The sequence below is a fragment of the Arachis hypogaea genome, chromosome 6 (assembly GCF_003086295.3).
Source record: "Arachis hypogaea cultivar Tifrunner chromosome 6, arahy.Tifrunner.gnm2.J5K5, whole genome shotgun sequence".
Classification (NCBI taxonomy): domain Eukaryota; kingdom Viridiplantae; phylum Streptophyta; class Magnoliopsida; order Fabales; family Fabaceae; genus Arachis; species Arachis hypogaea.
The window spans coordinates 27,276,016-27,301,389 of NC_092041.1; the positions used below are offsets into that span (position 1 = coordinate 27,276,016).

Sequence of the window (25,374 nt, forward strand, 5' to 3'; positions counted from 1 at the left end):
AACATTAAACTATAATTTAATTTTTTAATCTCTCTTATAATTATATAAAACATTTTAGATATTTTTGTATTAATAATTAATAATACTCACTATTTCTGCACTTAAAAAATATCTGAAGAATAATGTAGGACACACGAGTGTCGTGTGTGGTGTGTATAAACGTGTTTGAAAATATATTTCTTTATTCTTTTGTTAAGACATATTCACATAAAATAGTGTGTTGAATGAGTATCAAATAATCGTCATGCCAGAAATCTATCCTGATGCGGACATGAAGTGTCCTAGCTTTAGAGTTGGGAACTGTCATAGCATTGTTGTTTCTAAAATGACCAATATCGAGTTGGAAAACAATCGATGAGCTAACCACGATAGCATTGTTTTTTCTGAAAGGTCTTCACTACAATAACTCACAGGATAGAAACATGAAATTAACATTAACTCTTGATACCACAAAACAAGGAAAACTTCTCGTAAGAGTATATTAGCCAAAGAACACAATGTGAGACTATGTGTTTATTCTCCAGGTGCAGAGACGCCTTGTTTCAGTCTCTCCCTCTTCATCTTCTTCTTTGACACTGGCTTCTTTTTTCTCGGAGGGAGGTTCTTCTGTGCATATGTGTAGAGCACAAAATTTCCAATGAGGAACGCAAGCACCAATCCAAAAACAACAATGAGAACTATTAAGCCTGGGTTGAACCCTTGGGATGCAGAATTTCCCTACGTGGAACAAAAGAATGGCTATAAGCAAAAAAAGACATCGTAAATGCAATTATGCAATAAACATATACTTGTTTCCAAAGGAAAATAGACATGCAATTATAGTTTTCCAGTTTTCCTCAAATGGGAGCTTCCATTCATTTGATCTATTTGAAACAATGATTAGAACTGTTTGAGATTGACCATAAAGGTTTTATTTAAACTTGTGAATAATGTCAACGAGTAATAAACCCAAAATTAAAGAAAAACTTCCAAACCCAAAATATGATAAAGGTTTACCTAAATCGCAAGATGTTGATTGAAGGAAAATTGTAATTGCAGCCTAAGAGGCTTCAAACTAAATCATTTACATACTAATCCATGAAGTTATATTGAAGAACATGTCAAACTCTGAAGTGTGCAAAAATAAAATGGAAGATCCCATCGCATTAGTTCTATTCTTCACAAATTAAGTATATGCCGAACGTTAAAACAATGGCTTCAAACTAAATCATTTACATGAAACTGGAATATTATTAATTTATAAATGAATTTCATGCATTTCAAAGAGGCATAAGATAAAACAGACTTCTTAGTCTCTTACATATGCAGGGATTCAATTGAGATTTTCGGAACCAAAAAGAAGAACATTCAAATCTCAAGCTGAATTTTCCTGGTGGGCGTTGACAAATCAAAAGCTAATTTTCCTTTTAAAATGAACATGAAAATTAAGAACACTGCATAGAATTTAAAAAAAAAATACATGTTTTAACTTGCACTACAACAATTCACACATTTCCACCATGAACAGTTTTCCAATCACATTATATCAACAAAAATTAAAAAGAAAACCTTTTTCTCTCCTTATAACCAAATGAGAATCAAGTCAAAATTAGGGTAAAAAACAGCCAATCTGTCAAACGTGAAGCGAATCAAGCGATCCGAGAGATTGAGACGCATATAACATAGCAGGAGCACATGCAAAGTTTGATCATGATCCTAAGATCTAAATGTTAATCCTCAACATGCGTGCGAGGAGGAACATTGTGTACAAAATGAGTAGATTGCACATCAGATCTAAGTAATAACAGAGCAGAATCAGAAAGAAAAAAAAACACAGGTTCGTAATTGATAGTGAGAAAGTGAGAGTACCGCGCGATCGAGAGACGGAGGAACTTTATCGGTGAAATCGAAGTCCTCGTCAGCCATGGATGAAGCTGAAGGTTCTGGTCGCAGAGAAGAACGAAAAAGGGGGTTGAAGAAGAAGTGAAGAAAGTTCGAGAAAGAGAGAGAGAAAAAGGTACGGATTTAAGAGTTAAGCCCAAAACCAAACCACACGAAATTTAGATTAAAAATTTTGACTATTGGAGCTGTGTAACAAACATTACTGCTGCCGCAAATTTACTGGCCGCTCTTAATTTTTTTTTTATTTTATTTTTAGAAACCCCAAAATACTAATTAAAGGTCTCTCAAATTAAGGAAAAGAAAATTAAAATTAATTTCCACAAAGCGTGAAAATAAAACACGCGGAGAAAGATACTTACCTGATTAGTATATCTTGGATTTGGTGAGTAGACGTCAGCCGAAAGAAAGTCTACCATGGGCTTTGAAATTTGAACAAATTAATAAATTGGACACAGTAGTTAAGGGCTAAGTAGGCCCATTGGATAATTGATTAAGAAAAAGGAAAAAAGAAATGGACGACTTAACATGTTTGTTGACACTCGGTATAAGACATCATACAATTTTGTTTAAAGCAACAACTAATTTTGTCAGGTTAAATCTTCAGTCACTCATAATTTTTTTTTTGATAAATTATATTTTCCATCTTTAACATTTTCAAAATTTTTCAAAATAACCACTAACGTTTAATTTCTCTCAATTTATTGTTATTGTTAATTTGTTAATAACAATTGTTACTCAACATTTTATTTTTCAAATTTATCCTTAAACCTACACTGTCTTTCTCTCCCAACCCTCTCTGCACATTTTCAGTCTCTCTCAGAACCAAAATCAGAAGCAGCACAATAAGACCACCATCATCATCTTTTCATCTTCTCATTTATGTGCCACTAGTAGTGTCAATATGATTGGTCTTATTTTATATTGCCAGAAGAACAAAATGTCCTATAATTATAGGGTCAGATTTTTAAAAAATTGCAGAACCAAAAGTTTTAGAACCAATTCGTGAGCCACCTAATTTTTTTTTTAATATTGTTCTTTATGTCAGCAACACATAAAATTTATTACAAATTATTGGCTTCTTCTATTTTTTTTGTCATTTTTTATGTGTAGAAAATAAAAAAGTTAAAAAAATAAATATTAAATAATGTGCATTGTTTATATTAAATCCAACTTTTAATTATATATATTAAAAAATCAAATATAGTATTAATTATTTCATCACCTTTCTTCTTAGTATCCACCATCAATAATGTTTTTAGTAGAAAATCAAAATAAAGTTTACACAAAAATACATCATCTAAAATCATAAATGTTGAAGGGAATGCATCGATTCTGTTGACACTTTCTTTATGAATTTTACCAATGTCATCATCTAAAATCAACCAATTAATTAGAAACTCAATGTAAAATGTTATTTGAAAAAAAAAACATAAATTTTTACCATCATGAACAAATCCACATAACCAACTTTTTGTACAAACAAGCATTTGGACATACTCATGAAGAGTGAAATTTTTATATTTTGTTAAAATACGTCCACCAATACTAAGGTTTGGTTTGGTAAAGCTTTTACTTTTTCAAAGTAGTTTATAAAAGCTGTCTTTTAAAAGACAGCTTTTTAAAAGCTGCCGCACTTGCGTTTGATAAAATCAAATTAAAAATGACTTTTAATAAGTACAAGCACCATAATTATGTTTGGTAAAACAGCTTTTAGAAGTTGAAAAAATTATAATAAACATGTTTATAACGAAATTTTTTTTTTCAAATTCTTTAAAATTTCATAAAATATTTTAAAATAAAATAATGTTAAAATAAAAAATTCATAATAAACATAAATATAATAAATAAACTCTTTTATTTTTTAACTTTAAAATTTTATATAAGTATCATAAAAATTTATTTATCCTAAACATTATCACTAAAAATACTAAATTACCTAAATCACTATAACCTAATTTTTTCCAGCAATCAAACTTGATGCTACATTATTTCGAATCATCTAGAAATTCATCTCTAACTTTTTCAACTCCATTTGCTTCACCTTCATCGCCATATCCATAGTTCCAAGAAACTCATCTCTAACTTTTTCAACTTCGTTTGCTTCACCTTCATCGCCATATCCATCTTCTTCTTCAAGCTCAACGTCCATCTGATCATATTTTTTAAACTTACGATCACTTGTAGAATAACATCTAATCTAGTTATGCAGAGCCATTGTTGCAATAACAATTTGAATTTGTTTTTTATAGCTAAAACTAGGCATATTTCGTAAATTCCGTCTCTTTTTCCAAACTCCAAATGTATGTTCTATCACGCTTCTAAGTGAAGAATGAACATAGTTATATATTTCGTAGTATCCAGAAGGTCTATTAACACGATAAAATTCTGCAAATGATATGTTGCTCCTTTGTATGGTCCTAGATAACTTATCTTTTCTATATAACCTGCATCTACTAAATAGTATTTATCTGTATATTATTAAATGAAAGAAAACATGATAAGAAATTAAATCTATATATGGAATATATAATTTAATCTTAAAGATAATCAAGTATTACCTGGTGGAGGTTTTGGAAAGTTCAACTCAAATGTACCAATTGCATATAAAAGTACTCTTGTGTCATGAGCTGTCCCTTCTCAACTGGCTAAAGCAAAAATAAATTCCATATCAAAATTACATGCAACCATAACATTTTGGGTTGGAATTCCCTTTTTTCCAATAAATCGAATTTGGTCTTCAATAGACATAATTACTGGCACATGAGTTCCATCTATAGCACCAATTGCATCCTATAATTAACATGATTAGAACATCAATTTTACAAATACTATAAAGCAAATTTAATACCACCACTTGCAATGAAAGATAATAATTTTTTTGTAATTATTTATAATATTTTTCAAAATAAATAATATATAAATTACCTTAAAATGAGGCCAATATCTATTATCATTCCTTAATTTTGTAGGCACTTCTTTAAAATCACGATCCTTTGGTTGTATGATGTCTATGGCCATTTTGTACACAGCTTGTAGCACTTCTTCAAATTTTCGACTTATTGTTTCACCGGAATGTTGAAACCGCTCCTTAGTTCTCCTTAGTTGACTTATTTGAGTTTTCACCTCCTAGTACAAATAGGAACATTGCTAGCATTTCTGCAGCACTTATTCTCCTTGAGGCACATAAATCATAGTTTGTTTCCAAATCATAGCATAGTCTTTTGAAAACATCTTTTTTCATCCTAAACATGCTGCAACAACGACTATTATTCCCTTTTAATATCTCTTTAAGCCATTTGTTTTCTGTTTGTGTAGAAGTCATGCATGGTCTTTTATAAATATACTTATCATAATATTATAAGACCAAACATGATGTAGAAGTTAAAATTCGATCAAATTCTTCCTCTTTCTTTTCATCATAATCAATTTTCATATTCCAATGCATTGTATAATAATTATATTAAAAGAAAGAACACAAGAATTAAAAAAAAAGTAGAATAATATATCAAAAAATGAAAGTACTGTAATTTTTATTTACAATAAAAAAGATCAAATACAATAAAAAAGATCAAATATAATAAAAAAGATCCAAGCAAATAAATGTAAACAGTAGACACAACTCATGGTCTATAAAATGAATGTAAAAAAATTTTTAAAAAAGTTTTGTAAACAAATTCTCCTTCTCTTCTTGGACATTTTTTTCATTCATTAACCATGCAAGTTTGACTTCTTTATGCTTTAAGGCAACGAACAACTCTCTTTTATCTTTATCCAAGAAGAGTCGAGTTGCAAACATATAAATTTGTCCAAGTGGATCTATATCTGGTATAGTATCTAATTCTTCTATTGCTTGAGTTATATTAGGTCTCAAAGTATCATTTTTATTAGAGTTCCTACGTTCCACAGTCTCACAAAGCCTATCAATTTGGTGTGACAATTTCTGAGCACCTCCAACTTTTTTTGCTTTCTTGTTAGTGAAATTTTTTCTTTTTCTTTTAATGTTTATAACACTGGACTCAGGCTCTATATTAGAATCCTCATTATCTTCAGGTTGTGTATCTTTCTCAATTGAAGAAGGAACTATTCTGGAAGATAAAGTCCAAGTATTTTCTCCTGTTGCAGCTGTCCTTTGAAACATCCTATCTAATGTTGCCTCAAAATCTGGATAAATTCCTTCTTTTCTAAATTTTTTATCCTTTGGAATAACCTACATAAAATATTGATACTTAATAATAGTTATATATATCAATATGTATGCTACTATACTTACCAAACTAATCTTAAGAATACTAACCGCTAATTTTCTAGCCCACCACTCTTCACTTGCATCAATTGTCTTTTTAGCAGAATCCCATCCAAGTCCAGTCCCGTTTCCTTTCAATTGTTTCCAATTCTTTCAATCTACTTTCAACTAATCCTATTTGTTTCTCAATTGTTTCTATTATATTCTTTTTCCGTAGCTTTTGTGAATTCAGCTATCAATTGTTTTCAACCTTTGGTATCAAAATGTGTGCTCGATTTGCTACCAGCTTCAATACTTTTCACACGCAAAGCACAAAAGATATCTACTAGATTTTTGTTCCATTGTGCAATTTCTTTTCCATCATTTTTCTCTTCAGGTGTGATCAAATTCATTGTTGTATCCATCAAAACTTATCATATGATAACAAAAATTATTCCATAAGTTCATACAAAAATTGAAAGATTGAAAATAAAGTGAATCATGAATTTTTAAGTCAAGTATACCTAAAAACTTGTTATGTGTTACACAATAATAAACTTCATAAACTATTATTATCAATTAATAAGACTAATAAACATACAATATTATTCTATTCTAGTAGGCCAATAATAACACATAACCAGATATATTATAAAAACAAAAGAATAATAGGATAATTAATTAACATTACTTGAAAAAAAACCACGAGAAAAAATAAACTGATAATATGATTCATGAATCAAATTTTGGAGATCTAATTGAATCAATTAAAACTTTATTTTGATACTAACTCAAATTTTAGAGACTAATAATTTATATATTTACTTGATTTACTCTATATACTAATATAAATAGAGTTATCATTAGTCAATAATAAAATTTGTATGTAATCTAATGTTAGTACTATATACGTCCATTATCCACTTATATATATTGGCTCACATTTACAGATAATAAAAAATAGGACACATATCTCAAATAAACTACTAAAAATCAGGTCAACCTCTTCCCATTTCAAAGAATAGAAAAAAACAAACAAATATAATAGATTTACTGGAAAAAATACAAAAATAACGCAAAAAAAAAAAGATAAATAGATAGAAGTTCATACCTAATATATGATAGAGATGTATTTGTGTTGAAATTTATGAAGATTAGGTTGAAAAATAAAAAATATATGAAAATTGTGTTAGAATTTGTGAAGGTTAGGATGAGAAGTTAGAAATATATGAGAATTTCAATGGCAATATAATAGCGGAAAATATATGCGGAAAATGAATAAAATTTAGTAAGCACAAGCCAGCTTTGAAAAGCTCCTTCCTACGTGCTTTTAAAAGCACCCCTAACTTTTAAAAGCCGCAAGCACAAGCACTTGAGCTTTTTAATTTACTAAATACAAAATGAGGTGCTTGTGCTTTTTAAAAGCACAAGCACCTCTTGAAAAAGTTTTACCAAACCCAGCCTAAATGCAAAGTCATATGCTACCGTAATGATGGGAATACTTAAAATATCTCCGGCCATAATTAACATAGTGAAAAATTTATCCTCATTAGTTTTCTAAAAATTTAGCACATCATACTTCAAATCATCTTCATTGGTGTGAATCAAACCTTCCTTTAGATAAATCTCTAATTCATCTTTATCTGTAGAAATTTGAGTTTCACAGTCAAATTCTCTAAACTCCTAAAAAATGTAGTATAAAGATTATTTAACTAATGAATAAACATAATAGGAGAAAAATAATACTAGATTAGAATTAAATATCTTCATTACCATTTTCCTTTTTTGTGTAAGTCTTCCTTCTTCAGGTGACTTAGGAGATTAGTTACTATTTTGAAAAATTATTGAACCACTAAAAATATTTATATAATATCCATACAACCTCTTAGATTTCTCCAATATTTTATTTTCCTTCAATTCAAAGGTTGAAGGATCTAATTTTTTATAACAAAACTTCAAGAACTTTAACTTTGATCGAGGATCAAGAATTGTTTCAAAAACTAAGACGGTGCTATAATCTTTCCAATATTTATCGAACTTCACCTTCATTCTCATAGTTATGTTCATAATAAATAGCATCATCACAAATTTGATTGTCTTCCAAAAGGCATTCAATTTTCTAAACTTGCATAAAATACAAATTTGATGTTGGATATGATGCACCCAAAATGAGGTTTGTAATTTCATAAAATGGCTTTAAAAATTCACACATTTTTTCACTAAGCTCCATTCTTCATTTGTTGGACAATGTTCATAAGCTCCATCTACAACATTAAGGATGTCAAACGCTTTTTCAAATCTAATTACACTTTCCAACATCATATATTTAGAGTTCTATCGAGTTGGAATATCTGATTTTATACCAACACCTTCTTCAATTTCTGTTTGCTGCACACAATCTTTAAATTTCACCATTCTCCCATTTAAAGCTTTCACATATTTCACACTCTCTGATTTTAAATAAAACTTTAGCAGCCACCTTTAACCCTTCTTGCATAATCAAATTTAAAATATGAGCAAAGCAACGTACATAAAAATATTCTCCATTTCAAAGCAAACTATTTTGCTTACGTAAAAGATGAGATTTTAAGATATTTTGCATGCTGCATTTGCAGAAGTATTATCTAAAGTAATAGAAAATACTTTCTTATCAATACTTCATTGCTTCAAAGAGTAAATAAGACTACTTCCAAATTAGTCCTAGTGTGGGGAGGAATTATTCGACAAAAATTCAACATCTTACTCACTAATCGCCAATTCTCATCAACAAAATGAGCTGTCAGACAAATATATCCTTCAGTGGTAGATGTTGTCCACACATCAGATGTCAAACAAATTCTATTAGGTATCCTAGACATCTTCTGCTTTAATTTCTCATTCTCTGTTGAGTAAATTATTTTAAGATTACTCAACATTTTAAGGTCTGGTACTAAAGTGTTTTTAGAAGACATTACAATCGTTGGACAAATGTAATTAATCTGTAACACCCTAATATTCAAATCCTTATGCTCGAGTCATAAGTCAATGATATTACGGTGGTACGACTCTCAGGTGGATTTTTAATATATAAACATAGGTAATTTCGAAAGGAGTATTAATCGAGAAGCCTGAAAAGAGTAGAAATAAAATCGCGAAGACGTATCACTCACGATTCGACAACGAAAAGATAAAACGTGAAGCCGAAAGCGATATATGGACAAGGCATAAAGGAGATTAAGAGATAGATAACAGATAGATATATATAACATAAGTAAATAGCCACTAGTCGCGACCCGCGAAGTTTAGGCCGGCTAGGGTACAGTATGAAAGTAGTTGACAACAGTACATCCTAATCTCTCCCAAAGGAAACATAAGAGCCTCTATAGGCAAGTTCCAAAAGAGTTCAACACATAATATAATATCTTCAAAACAAAGGTGGAGAGATTCTAAGCAAAACACAAAGTAGAGAAAATAAAGATCTTCGCCGGCTCTCAGACGAACCACAGCTCACTTCTGAGCACCTGGACCTGTATCTGAAAAAACAAGAGATATATACGGAATGAGAACCCCGGGCCCATGGGTTCCCAGTACGGTAAAAGTGCCAAATAAATACAATGCACTGCAATAAAACTCACTAAGCATCCTAAACTCCTTTTCACCAAGTATCCAGCCTAGATTCTCACTAATCCATAAATAGGTATCTGTCGTAAGGGGATACTAAATCTAGTTCATGTTACACATGTTTCCCAACTCGCTGATTCTTACACGAATCAGACTCAGAATCATAAGCAAAACCATCACCAGTTGTTCTGTCTCAGCAACTCTATATCAATACATCATACCCTCGTCTGGAGCTAGTGAAATCACATCACTGCGTCTACCCAGGGGACTCAAATTATCTCATTCAAAAATCATCATCATCATGCAATCGCATTATCAATTCATCTCATCAAGAACAGCCACCAACATCCACCGACACCAACATGAGGGATCTCTCAGTTGTACAAACACAAGCAATACAGACAAGTAATACACAAATAAGGTACAAGTAGAACAAGTAGCACGTAATCAGGTAACATAGCATGTATGATATAGAAATCCAAAACAAATAGGCAAACCCAAACAATTCAAACATATGCAAATGATGTATGCCTGCCCTATGGCTGATGATATCATCTGTCGGTTATATAGCCAACCCGACACGTCCTGGTAGCTAACCGTGGACAGAAACACCCCTTGCGGAGCAAGTAGGTTTGAGCTACAACCCCCTTGCTACTACCCGCTCAGCCCAGAGCCAGTGGAACCACCACTACTGCGGCTACTACCCAGGCGAGTGTTTAACAGCTCAACCTGGAGCGAGTGGATTCACCACTACTGCCGCTACTACCCAGGTGTCACAATCTCTGACCTGGAGCAAGCGGGACGAACCACAACCCTTGCTACTGCCCAGGTATCTTAAGCATTAACCCGGAGCAAGCGGGACGAACCACAACCCTTGCTACTGCCCAGGTATCTTAAGCATTAACCCGGAGCAAGCGGGACGAACCACAACCCTTGCTACTGCCCAGGTATCTTAAGCATATATTCATTCAATCTCAATTCATATTATCAATCCTCATTATTATCAAATCTCAAACATTAACCTGGAGCAAGTGGGACGGACCCCAACCCTTACTACTACCCAGGTATCAGTGTTACATTCATTCAAAACTCCATAATTAACTCATTTATCATAAACATCATTTTTCGTCTCATACCCGGAGCAAGTGGACAACGCCACTGCCTACTACCCGGGGTTACACATCACATTTCAACATTTTCCATTATTATCCATTTAACACATTCATTCATTAATCATATATGCATTTATTCTCAGCCATAATCAATAATGGCTTTGCCGTGACCCGGCAATAACTCAGCCATCCGGCTCATGGTCCAATCAAGAACCAGCCATTTATCAATAAATATAGCCCTTCGGCTCATGGCATACACGGTACTCCCACCGTCATCCTCCATATCTCATATAATCATCGTTGATCATCATTGATCATAACTTTTCCCCTTGCTTCACTCGCAAGTTACCACATCCCCTAGCTCCTTTCTCATTGCTAGGCATATCATAATGATTTAATACATAAAGGGTGAGATCGGAGGCTTAGAAGTATGAGATTTGGCTTTTAATACTCAAAAATCAACTTTGGGATGAAAACAGGGCCACGTGTACGCGTACTCCACGCGCACGCGTGGATGGCCTTAAAAACTCATCGACGCGCAAGCGTCATGCACGCTAACGCGTGGATTAAAAATTTGCCAAATCGACGCGCACGCGTCAACCACGCGTACGCGTGGATACTCTCGTGCCCCAGGCACAAAGCTGGCACAGTTCTGGCACAACTCTCTGGAAAATGGCTGGGCATTGGGTGCAGCACTATCGGCGCGCCCGCGCACATCACGCGCACTCGTGGATGGCGCTTTCTGGAAGATCGGCACGTACGCGCCAAGTGCGCCCATGCGCAAGGGGTTATTCTGCAAAAAATTTTCTAAGTTAAAAACTGCAGAATTCACAGATTTAGACCCCAATCTTCCAATGGACATAACTTCCTCATTTTAAATCATTTTTCATCCGTTCTTCGAACGGCATGGACATCCCGGATCCCATTTCATTTTTAAATAGATTTGGCGCAAAACAGAGATCTGTAGTCCAAGTTATGTCTCACCAAAGTATGCCCAAAAACCATATTTTTCATAAAAACCACAAAGTGCCATTTCAAAACAAACCATTTCCAACCCTTTTCAAAATCAATCAAAACATGCCAATTTCATCCCTTTTCTTTGAAATCAATTGAAATGTATCAAATTCAACGTCAAGCCTCCTCGACTCACACATTGACACATTACCACAATTCACAAAACCGCCATATAACCATTTTTACCCATTTCAAACAGATGGCTAAATTACAAACACATCAACATGTCATACATCCTTCCTCATCCCAATTTCCACCAATACTATTTCGATTCAACCATCATTATACATGATTAATATCATACTCACTATCACGTGGTTTCATCCCCAAATCAACCTCAATCATTCCTCAAACATATATCACGACATACATATCTCTCATGCATTATCATACCATCAAGGCATCAATAATCATGATCACATATGTGACCACATAACATACCTCAACCAAAACCAAACATACCTCATCTATACAATTTCACCCAAAATTACCAATTTCCATACTTCAACTCCTCAAACCTCATTATTCAATAACCAACCCAATCATTCATATATTCATTATCTGAAATTCATCCAATCACTTGTGTCATCATACAATGCACACATCAACTTACCTTACTTACCTCTTTTCGGCCTCTGGCCCAAAATTCACGACCTCCGGCCCAATTTCACAATTTAAATGCATAAACCACAAATCAATACTCATTACCCAATATATCAAATTTTCAATACACCAAGCATACAAGGCCACACAATTCTCAACCCAATCATCAATTCACATTACATACCAACTATGCATATTAGCACCAACCATTTACACAATCCAAACTTAATCCTAGGGGCATCTAGCCTAGGAATTCTCATCACACCACACGGTACTTAAATGAAACTTAAACCGTACCTCTTGTAGCCAAATCAATTGAGCCTCTTCTTTGGGAGTCTCCACCAACCTTAGCTCCAAGCCTCACCAAAGCTCCTCAAGCAACACCAATCTCCCAATTGTGCACCAAAACCATCAAATGCACTAACATAAACCAATATTACATACATACATCAACCTAGGGCTCATAAAGATGATAAATCACAAGGGTTTGAGCACTTCTTACCTCAGCCCATATGAAGTAGGGATAGAACCCACTTAGAATCCATGTTGGAGTATCCCTAAACACCCAAAATCACAAGATTTCAACACTAACTTCCCAAAAACGTGTAACAGTGGGGAATTTCGAAAATTGGGCAGAGATGAATGGAATACTCACCACAAAACTTAGATAGAATTGTAGAGGATGAGAAGAGCGACGCGTGACCGCAAACGGCTCGTCAATCGGAGCTCCGTAGCTCAAGTTATGGTGGTTTGAAGATCAAAGAGAGTTAGGTTTTCTCTCTTCTCTTCTCTCTTCTCAATTCAGCGCCCCACACACCTTCTTTAGGGCAAAATGAGCTGAAATGCTCATAACTAATGTTTATATATGTTGGGTCTTGGGCCCACTTAGGCCCGGTTCACTTATATTTGTCCGTTAGCCCAATTTTGGACCAAAACCTTTAAGATTAGCGCTCTAAATCGCACTTCAAATATTTCTACCTCCCCTAATTATAATCCCTCATTTCTTAATCTTATTTACTCATAATCAATTTTCTCAGCTGTAGTACCAGACAGGTCTCAGCCGGTACTGCCGGTCAAAATTCCACTGCGCGCTTTTACGCAGAAAACTATGTCTTCCGACTCGGAAAAATTCACTAAATCCAAAAATCATATTTAAATCATCAAATTCCAATTGCCAAATATTCCAACCATATTCGCTCCTACTTAACTCATTATTTAATTAATTTCGGTTAGACCGGGTATTACATTCTACCCCCCTAACAGAAATTTTCGCCCTCGAAAATTCCATCCATCACTACGAGTACGCGAGCGTAGTCTGCCTTTATATCCAACACATAACAGTTCCAATGTCCTTTTACTCTGCGCGCTTCCACTACCGCGCTCTGATTTTTCTATCTCCAAGGGTCTCGGTCATTCGTTCAACACCGACCAACAGCCTCGTTCCTTACTTTTATCATCTCATCAACCCACACCCTATTAAATCTCAAATCATGTCATCGATAATATTGCCATCTTTGTTAATCATAGCCATCATCCCACATCACTATAATCAATCAAAGCTTTCTTCGTTTTTTAGAATTCAATGAGTTTGGACTAAGAAGCTGACTCTTAAGAATCCGCTTTCTTTTACTAATCTATAAAAGCTTTCGAGACACATCTCTTTTGTTGAAGTCACCCAGATCAAAAATCATTTTCAAAAATATAACCAACACTCCTTCAAATTCTTGGGAAAAAGAAATTCAACAGCACCTCCCCAAAAATTGGAGTTTACCACCCGTCACGGGTTCCCTCAAACCAATCTCAGTACCGCATCAGTATTGCAATTTAAAGGTTTCCAAACGATTCCTCTGAAACCAATCATTACAAATCTTGATCTAAATCCAAGGTCACCATGACCAAACATCATAGCACTCATCTCTCAAACACGACAACTTACACTCAATCATCATCTAAATCCGACTATGCATCAATGATAATTTCCTCAAGTACCCAACCACAACTTAGCATGACTGGTATTTCAAATCAACGTTTCCAAATCCATCATTTAGGACTATTCCCTATCTATTTAAATCAAAGGAACTAAAAGTCACGGGTTCAATCCGTTTCACCAAAAATCCAGAAATTAACCAACTATATAACAAACACAACACATCATTCTTAACAGAAAATCATTTACATCAGATGCATTTATCCATTTGTATTAAGGCAATTCCTTACTCGGATCATCTGGTTTGCTTCTCAGTCTAATATTAAGCTCGGCATTCCGAGTTTTTGCTGTACAGGCGGTATTATAAAATCACACACTACCATTTAAGCTCGATTATTGAAATTACCTCAATCTTACTGCCGCAATCGGCCCGCATCCTGACTCTCTCCTTGTTGGCAATTTCTTGATACATGCCCTGGTAACCCGCACTTGTAACATACGCCTAACCCCAATCGGCATGGCCTATTTGGGTGATGACTTCCACACCTCTGACAGCTCAAAACATTAGAAGCAGCCGCTGCCCGTTTTCCCTTACCATTCCTTTGGGACTCCTCACTCGTCGCAAAGTTATTCCGTCCTTGGGGAAAGTGTTGTATGTATCCTCTCTCCTTAAACTCTCGACCCCTTGGTGCAAATTCTTGGTTGTGCTCTCTATGACTTCCTTCCTCTGCAACCCTCCTTTTCACACACTCTTCAGTAATTCTGCTCTTCTTCACTAACTCTGAAAAAGTTCGGATCTCCATTGGTCCCACTGAACTTAAGATGTTGCTCCGAAGCCCTCCTTCATACTTAATGCATTTCCATTCCTCGAAGTCTTCCGGAGCTCCATGACACATGCGGGAAAACCTGAATAGCTCCTCAAATTTGTCTGTATACTCAGATACGGACATAGCACCTTGCTTCAACTGTAGTAACTCCAATTCCTTGGCTGTCCTGGCAGAATTTGGAAAGTACTTCTTATAGGATTCCACCTGGAAGGCATCCCAAGTGATAGGATCATTCCCCTGTTGCAGGAGACGTCGAGCCCCTTGCCACCAATGCGATGCTTCCCCCATGAGCAGATAGGTAGCAAATTCAACACGCTGCTCTTCAGGCACCAACTGCGCTTGCAGTGCTCGCTCCATGGCCTGAAACCAAGTATCAGCTTCAGTCGGATTGGTGGTTCCCTTGAACTTAGGTGGGTTAACCTTTAAGAAAGTTGCCAGCGTCATCGGGCCCTGAGCTTCCCTTCCGCCATTGCCATTATTGTTTATCTGTTGTCCAAGGGCCTCCGCAGTGGCCTGCATAGCAGCAGCCATATTCTCCAACGCCGCCATAAGGTTTATCGGGTTATTCGAGTTGATTTCCGATTCCTGTGTACTAGTACGATCTCTCTCACGTCCCCGACCGGGTCCACGAGGCGCCATCTGGTTCCTATACACACCAAACAATCGATATCAAGTTGATCAGTCTCAATATCGGAAGTATAGTGCTTCAAAGTACCAAAGGTACACTCATGGACTTCATGCTAGATGTATCAGTTAGATACCCTAACTAGCACAGGCACAAACTCAGAGTATGCATTGAAGCATAAGCAGTTCCATCCCTCAGGCTCACGAGGACGAACTGCTCTGATACCATAATGTAACACCCTAATATTCAAATCCTTATGCTCGAGTCATAAGTCAATGATATTACGGTGGTATGACTCTCAGGTGGATTTTTAATATATAAACATAGGTAATTTCGAAAGGAGTATTAATCGAGAAGCCTGAAAAGAGTAGAAATAAAATCGCGAAGACGTATCACTCACGATTCGACAACGAAAAGATAAAACGTGAAGCCAAAAGCGATATATGGACAAGGCATAAAGGAGATTAAGAGATAAATAACAAATAGATATATATAACATAAGTAAATAGCCACTAGTCGCGACCCGCGAAGTTTAGGCCGGCTAGGGTACAGTATGAAAGTAGTTGACAACAGTACATCCTAATCTCTCCCAAAGGAAACATAAGAGCCTCTATAGGCAAGTTCCAAAAGAGTTCAACACATAATATAATATCTTCAAAACAAAGGTGGAGAGATTCTAAGCAAAACACAAAGTAGAGAAAATAAAGATCTTCACCGGCTCTCAGACGAACCACAGCTCACTTCTGAGCACCTGGACCTGTATCTGAAAAAACAAGAGATATATACGGAATGAGAACCCCGGGCCCATGGGTTCCCAGTACGGTAAAAGTGCCAAATAAATACAATGCACTACAATAAAACTCACTAAGCATCCCAAACTCCTTTTCACCAAGTATCCAGCCTAGATTCTCACTAATCCATAAATAGGTATCTGTCGTAAGGGGATACTAAATCTAGTTCATGTTACACATGTTTCCCAACTCGCTGATTCTTACACGAATCAGACTCAGAATCATAAGCAAAACCATCACTAGTTGTTCTGTCTCAGCAACTCTATATCAATACATCATACCCTCGTCTGGAGCTAGTGAAATCACATCACTGCATCTACCCAGGGGACTCAAATTATCTCATTCAAAAATCATCATCATCATGCAATCGCATTATCAATTCATCTCATCAAGAACAGCCACCAACATCCACCGACACCAACATGAGGGATCTCTCAGTTGTACAAACACAAGCAATACAGACAAGTAATACACAAATAAGGTACAAGTAGAACAAGTAGCACGTAATCAGGTAACATAGCATGTATGATATAGAAATCCAAAACAAATAGGCAAACCCAAACAATTCAAACATATGCAAATGATGTATGCCTGCCCTATGGCTGATGATATCATCTGTCGGTTATATAGCCAACCCGACACGTCCTGGTAGCTAACCGTGGACAGAAACACCCCTTGCGGAGCAAGTAGGTTTGAGCTACAACCCCATTGCTACTACCCGCTCAGCCCAGAGCCAGTGGAACAACCACTACTGCGGCTACTACCCAGGCGGGTGTTTAACAGCTCAACCTGGAGCGAGTGGATTCACCACTACTGCCGCTACTACCCAGGTGTCACAATCTCTGACCTGGAGCAAGTGGGACGAACCACAACCCTTGCTACTGCCTAGGTATCTTAAGCATTAACCCGGAGCAAGCGGGACGAACCACAACCCTTGCTACTGCCCAGGTATCTTAAGCATTAACCCGGAGCAAGCGGGACGAACCACAACCCTTGCTACTGCCCAGGTATCTTAAGCATATATTCATTCAATCTCAATTCATATTATCAATCCTCATTGTTATCAAATCTCAAACATTAACCTGGAGCAAGTGGGACGGACCCCAACCCTTACTACTACCCAGGTATCAGTGTTACATTCATTCAAAACTCCATAATTAACTCATTTATCATAAACATCATTTTTCGTCTCATACCCAGAGCAAGTGGACAACGCCACTGCCTACTACCCGGGGTTACACATCACATTTCAACATTTTCCATTATTATCCATTTAACACATTCATTCATTAATCATATATGCATTTATTCTCAGCCATAATCAATAATGACTTTGCTGTGACCCGGCAATAACTCAGCCATTCGGCTCATGGTCCAATCAAGAACCAGCCATTTATCAATAAATATAGCCCTTCGGCTCATGGCATACACGGTACTCCCACCGTCATCCTCCATATCTCATATAATCATCGTTGATCATCATTGATCATAACTTTTCCCCTTGCTTCACTCGTAAGTTACCACATCCCCTAGCTCCTTTCTCATTGCTAGGCATATCATAATGATTTAATACATAAAGGGTGAGATCGGAGGCTTAGAAGTATGAGATTTGGCTTTTAATACTCAAAAATCAACTTTGGGATGAAAACAGGGCCACGTGTACGCGTACTCCACGCGCACGCGTGGATGGCCTTAAAAACTCATCGACGCGCAAGCGTCATGCACGCTAACGCGTGGATTAAAAATTTGCGAAATCGACGCGCACGCGTCAACCACGCGTACGCGTGGATACTCTCGTGCCCCAGGCACAAAGCTGGCACAGTTCTGGCACAACTCTCTGGAAAATGGCTGGGCATTGGGTGCAGCACTATCGGCGCGCCCGCGCACATCACGCGCACGCGTGGATGGCGCTTTCTGGAAGATCGGTGCGTACGCGCCAAGTGCGCCCACGCGCAAGGGGTTATTCTGCTAAAAATTTTCTAAGTTAAAAACTGCAGAATTCACAGATTTAGACCCCAATCTTCCAATGGACATAACTTCCTCATTTTAAATCATTTTTCATCCGTTCTTCGAACGGCATGGACATTCCGGATCCCATTTCATTTTTAAACAGATTTGGCGCAAAACAGAGATCCGTAGTCCAAGTTATGTCTCACCAAAGTATGCCCAAAAACCATATTTTTCATAAAAACCACAAAGTGCCATTTCAAAACAAACCATTTCCAACCCTTTTCAAAATCAATCAAAACATGCCAATTTCATCCCTTTTCTTTGAAATCAATTGAAATGTATCAAATTCAACGTCAAGCCTCCTCGACTCACACATTGACACATTACCACAATTCACAAAACCGCCATATAACCATTTTTACCCATTTCAAACAGATGGCTAAATTACAAACACATCAACATGTCATACATCCTTCCTCATCCCAATTTCCACCAATACTATTTCGATTCAACCATCATTATACATGATTAATATCATACTCACTATCACGTGGTTTCATCCCCAAATCAACCTCAATCATTCCTCAAACATATATCACGACATACATATCTCTCATGCATTATCATACCATCAAGGCATCAATAATCATGATCACATATGTGACCACATAACATACCTCAACCAAAACCAAACATACCTCATCTATACAATTTCACCCAAAATTACCAATTTCCATACTTCAACTCCTCAAACCTCATTATTCAATAACCAACCCAATCATTCATATATTCATTATCTGAAATTCATCCAATCACTTGTGTCATCATACAATGCACACATCAACTTACCTTACTTACCTCTTTTCGGCCTCTGGCCCAAAATTCACGACCTCCGGCCCAATTTCACAATTTAAATGCATAAACCACAAATCAATACTCATTACCCAATATATCAAATTTTCAATACACCAAGCATACAAGGCCACACAATTCTCAACCCAATCATCAATTCACATTACATACCAACTATGCATATTAGCACCAACCATTTACACAATCCAAACTTAATCCTAGGGGCATCTAGCCTAGGAATTCTCATCACACCACACGGTACTTAAATGAAACTTAAACCGTACCTCTTGTAGCCAAATCAATTGAGCCTCTTCTTTGGGAGTCTCCACCAACCTTAGCTCCAAGCCTCACCAAAGCTCCTCAAGCAACACCAATCTCCCAATTGTGCACCAAAACCATCAAATGCACTAACATAACCAATATTACATACATACATCAACCTAGGACTCATAAAGATGATGAATCACAAGGGTTTGAGCACGTCTTACCTCAGCCCATATGAAGTAGGGATAGAACCCACTTAGAATCCATGTTGGAGTATCCCTAAACACCCAAAATCACAAGATTTCAACACTAACTTCCCAAAAACGTGTAACAGTGGGGAATTTCGAAAACTGGGCAGAGATGAATGGAATACTCACCACAAAACTTAGATAGAATTGTAGAGGATGAGAAGAGCGACACGTGACCGCAAACGACTCGTCAATCGGAGCTCCGTAGCTCAAGTTATGGTGGTTTGAAGATCAAAGAGAGTTAGGTTTTCTCTCTTCTCTTCTCTCTTCTCAATTCAGCGCCCCACACACCTTCTTTAGGGCAAAATGAGCTGAAATGCTCATAACTAATGTTTATATATGTTGGGTCTTGGGCCCACTTAGGCCCGGTTCACTTATATTTGTCCGTTAGCCCAATTTTGGACCAAAACCTTTAAGATTAGCGCTCTAAATCGCACTTCAAATATTTCTACCTCCCCTAATTATAATCCCTCATTTCTTAATCTTATTTACTCATAATCAATTTTCTCAGCTGTAGTACCAGACAGGTCTCAGCCGGTACTGCCGGTCAAAATTCCACTGCGCGCTTTTACGCAGAAAACTATGTCTTCCGACTCGGAAAAATTCACTGAATCCAAAAATCATATTTAAATCATCAAATTCCAATTGCCAAATATTCCAACCATATTCGCTCCTACTTAACTCATTATTTAATTAATTTCGGTTAGACCGGGTATTACATAATCCAATCTCTAATACACTCGTACTTAACAAAGTTAAACGCAAGATCATGTTTTACTATAGCCTGAGAGAGTTTTTTCTGATGAACATTCTGGTCAATTTTGGTTGGAAGACCCTCTATATCATTATCAATTCTAATCCCGAGGGGTATGAATTTACAAGAAACTATATGACGATTCAGATGAGAAGTTCCGTGACTATTCTTAGTTTTCGGATTCTTTTCAATTTTGTATTCATGATTACAAAAGTTGTATGCAGCCCTTTCAACATCATCTCTGTCTTTTTCAATCTTCTTAAAAAACCTCCAAATACTAGATTTTTTGCTAGAATCAACACTACTAGAAACTTGAACAGGAATCTCAGAAATAATTTCATCATCCATGTTTATAAATTTCCTAATCGTATCCAAATAATGTGTATTAAAATTCTACAGCAATAATAACGACAATATTCATTGAGTTATATTAATTATTCATCTTATCTAGATATGCATATGCAACTGCTACAGTGCTACTATGCTAATCCTTTTAGCTACACATACACTAATTAGATTGTCTTCAAACTTGGTGGAGATTAACTAGACCCACATACAACTAGCACCCTAGCTTGAATTTTAGTTTAATCAACCAAAATTCGACATATCAAGTAATAACTAACACAAATACATTTCCAACTAATACGATTAATTATCGCAGATCATAGGCATGGACTTGTTTAGATTGCTAAAGAAAAACTTAGGTCCAAACTTTAATTCCCTTATAGCACAAAAGTTGACACTCATTTCAGGGGATATTAATTGTTAAGCTTTAAAGAATAATAAACTTTTACACCAATGGATAAGTTTGGTAAGCTCACAATGCAAGTATAGTCATAGTCATAAAATACATACTACATAATAAAGAGTTTATTTAGCATATTCATATTTCATTTATACATTGCATTTGACAAAGAAGAATTGAAGAATGGCAAAAAAACATAAGGGTCGTGCAATAGGAATCGATCTAGGAACTACATTCATCTAACTATAATACATTAGTTTGATTCGTTATAGAAAATATGAAAATATCACAAGACATTTTACTATTTTGTAGATGCTAAAAGGTTGAATGGCAGAAATACAAAGATCTCAAAATTCAGAATGATCTTAAGTTGTCTCGCTCAAGTTATTAAAATGAGACAAGGAGTGTTGTTACATGATTTTGGTTGGTAAAAAGTGAGTTTGAAAACATCTCAAAATGTATTTCAACATGAAAAATGAAGAACATAAAAATAAAAACACATCTGTAGTTGTTGATAACTAACACAAATACATAATTTTTTTCCTACTATTTTGGATTGTATGGAGTAAAACTTGCAGATTGAAGAGATCACAAAAGGATGCAAAACTCAATGACCCAGATCACGTAAATATGATTAATCAAGAACCATTAAGATTAATTAATCACTTAATAACAATCAAGTTAGAAAAACATAATTAATCTGAATTATAAATAGTCAGACACTATTAAGATTAATCAAGCAGATTGTTTTCACATAAAATAATTGAATTATAAACAATTGATAAAATGGATGAAAATTAATGAATCAATTAAATTAGTCTAATTTAATTTAAAAAATTCCATTTAAAAATCAAGCAGAAATAAGCAAACTGGAAGGAAGTAACTCTAAGAGGGGGAGGAGAGAAGAAGAAGAAAGTCACCTCTGAGGCTCTGAAGTAGAAACACACTCTCTGAAGCAGAAACAAGATGAATCGCTGATAGGAGGACGAGCACCATGTCATGGGGCCAGGGAGAAAAAGGAGCATTGGTCAGGGAGGAAGAGGAGAACCGCGTCATGGCATCAGGAAGGAAGAGTAGCACCACATCAGGGAGGAGGAGGAGCACTGCATCACGGTGTCAGGGATGAGGAGGAGCACTGCATCAGGCAAGAGGAAGAGCATTGTGTCACGGCATTAGGGAGGAAGAGGAGCACCGCTTCAGGGAAGAGGAGAGAATTGAATTCGTCTTCAGCAGGTTTCAATGCAGATTTTGTCGTCACTCGTCAGGGTCTCAAGGAGGAGGAAGTCACCAATTTCGTTTTAGGGCTTTTAGGGCTCATAAGGCCAGCCTTGTTTCAAAATTTTTTGGGGGGCTTAATTAGGGTCAAGGCTTACAAAATGTGCTTTTGTAATTTTTAGGGCTTTGGGCTGAAATTATTTTGAAGGATTTAGAGCCAGCCTTAGGGTCTTGGGATCAATTGACACCAGTACCTGCCACCGTTACTGTTGTTGCCTCTGCACGCCACCACCAATGCTCTTGCCTTTGCTTCCTCCTCCTCATGCCTTTTCCCTTGAGCTACCACCTCAACCGCCACTTTTATGCCCTTTCTGGATTGACTCACGGTGCCGCATTTGCCTTTACGTTGACAATTCGCCTTTATATGGCCTTCCAAATTTGCCTTGGGGCTCTGTCTTTGCTTCTGCATCATTGGCCCGTCGTTTGCATCACCACCTTTGCCTCTATTGTTGTCTTCCTATTCTCTTCCTCCTTTCTTCATCTGTCATTGATGTCTTATTCTTCCTATGCTCTTTCCCTTTCTCATCTATTGTTGTTGTTCTTCTTGTTGTTCTATTATGTTGGTTAGCTATGGTGAGTGAGGGATGATGGCAGTGGCGAGGGGCGAGAAGGGAAAGGTATGATTGTTTTTGCGGGAGTGATGACAATTGAACTGTGGGGCAATGGCAGTAGTGGTAGGAAAGATGAGAGGTGTTGGCAATAGTTAAAGGTGGTGGGATTTAGGGTTAAAAGTGGGTGAGGTTTGAGATTAAAATACTACAAGAAAAATGCTGAGTACTGTCAGATTTACCGGTGGATTTACCAAAAAAATTCACTGGTAATATGTTTACCGTCGGAATTACCATCAAAATAAATTCGACGGTATAAACTTCGCTGGTAATTATTTACTGGCGGACTTTTTCGTCCGCCACTAATTACCCTCAAAATATTTTTCGCTAGTAATTTTTACCATCAGATTTTTTCTCCGGTAAATTCGACGGTAATATATTATTAATTAATAATTAAATTAATAACTACCAGTGGATTTAACTGATGATAAATCCAACGAAAAACTTAAATTTTAAATTTTTTAAAAAAATTATTTAAAAATTAATATATAATTCATGCATATTAAACAACTGACTTTGAAACTTGAGAGTAAAATGTTTAATGATAAAATACAAACATAATTCATGCATATTACCTATAGTAAGTAGGATATTGATATTGCTCTGTATTCTTCTTATCAAGTATCTGTTCATATGACAAAAATATATATGTTAAACACGAGAAAAATTAGTCAAACTTAAATAACTAGAACATAAAGAAATTTAACTAGAGGCAGTAAATGTGTCAATAGGAAAAATATAAAGGAGTTTATGAAATTTAGTAACAAAGGAATGTTGTTAGAGTCTAGACCAATTTGTTGTGACAGTCACACAATCATGCTAATGTTTGCTAGGACCTTGCTCACACTGCCCGGTCAGTTGGGAATAAACAGCTAAGGAAATCGCTAATGCAAACAAGAGAAGGGTATGTAAGTATGTAATGTTCTCAAAATTTTATGATTGCTTGTTTCTATTGATCTTGCATTGTTGATTGAATGAAACATGTAGAATGCAATGCACAGGATACAGTTTATTTAATGCATTTTCATTGTTTGGATGAAAAAGTTTTAGTTAATTCACATCATTGCAATTCGAAAGTCCAATTCTTTTAGAAACTAGAATTGATGGTGTTATTGACCATTTCAGTAGGTTTACTTTTATTGCAGATTATGGTTTATTTTGATTGTTAAAAAATGTTAAAAGTTTGTTAAATTCGAAGCAAGATTTTTCATGTTCTTTATACTTGGGAGTTTCGTATTCTCTTCTAAACTGCTGTCTTGTATGAAGTCTATAGTGTTTTGTATATAAACTAGAAGATTAAAGATCAAAATTAGTTGAATAACACTTAGAATGATAAGTTACCCTTCCAAAGCATAAAATTTTATATTAGAAACTGATCAGGTTTATGTGCTTGTATTCCCTTTAGACCTAAAACAACCCTGAGTATAACACTAAAAAGAAGACATATATTTTCAAACTAATGGCATTTCTAACTTTTCCTTATACGATCCTCATCATTTTCAATTTGAAAATTTAATTACACAAAGAAACCAACCACACCAATCTCAACCCTAGTAAGAATTCTCAAAATCCCCAAACTGACTTGTATTTTTTAAACATTCAATACATCAGCAACATTTCTAATACAAACTCAAGTAATAAATCCTTAACAATACAAAAACAATCACTTTCATTCTGCATGATATCAGAACAATAAACATAAATTATAATAATAAATACAAAATCATCAAAATAAAATTCAAAATCAGAATTATAAACAAAATTTCAAGCATAGAATAATCAAAAATGAATTAAAAAAACCTAAATAAAAAAAGAATTAAAAAATAAGGGTGAAAAATAATAGAAAGAAGGAGGAGACAACATAACCTGGAGGGAGGAAGGATGTAGCTCCGGCGAAGTGGTGGCAGCACAGACAGCAAAGTGGTATTGGCGGTGACCAACTGGCATGGCTGCATTTTTAGAATTTTTTTAAATAAATTTAAAAAATAATATTAAGAAGGAGGAGGATAATATACCTGGAGGGAGGAAAGAGGCAGCTCCGGCGACACAGGGAGCAGCGGCGACAACTGTGCAGCA

At 35.8% G+C, this 25,374-nt stretch overlaps 2 protein-coding genes across 2 annotated transcripts; both read right to left on the minus strand.

Annotated features, from left to right (window-relative positions):
• Positions 1-293: 293 nt before the first annotated feature.
• On the minus strand, positions 294-2,043 carry LOC112696501 (DNA-binding protein S1FA). The gene is made up of 2 exons (XM_025749297.2): positions 1,849-2,043; positions 294-717 (listed from the first exon to the last, which is right to left on the minus strand). The coding sequence occupies exons 1-2, from the start codon at positions 1,903-1,905 to the stop codon at positions 514-516; spliced, it is 261 nt and encodes an 86-aa protein (XP_025605082.1). The 5' UTR covers positions 1,906-2,043; the 3' UTR covers positions 294-513.
• A 1,837-nt stretch (positions 2,044-3,880) lies between these two features.
• Positions 3,881-6,516, minus strand: LOC140173646 (uncharacterized). The gene is made up of 7 exons (XM_072198145.1): positions 6,375-6,516; positions 6,176-6,255; positions 5,891-6,088; positions 4,807-5,007; positions 4,636-4,671; positions 4,476-4,526; positions 3,881-4,030 (listed from the first exon to the last, which is right to left on the minus strand). The coding sequence occupies exons 1-7, from the start codon at positions 6,514-6,516 to the stop codon at positions 3,881-3,883; spliced, it is 858 nt and encodes a 285-aa protein (XP_072054246.1).
• Positions 6,517-25,374: the final 18,858 nt, after the last annotated feature.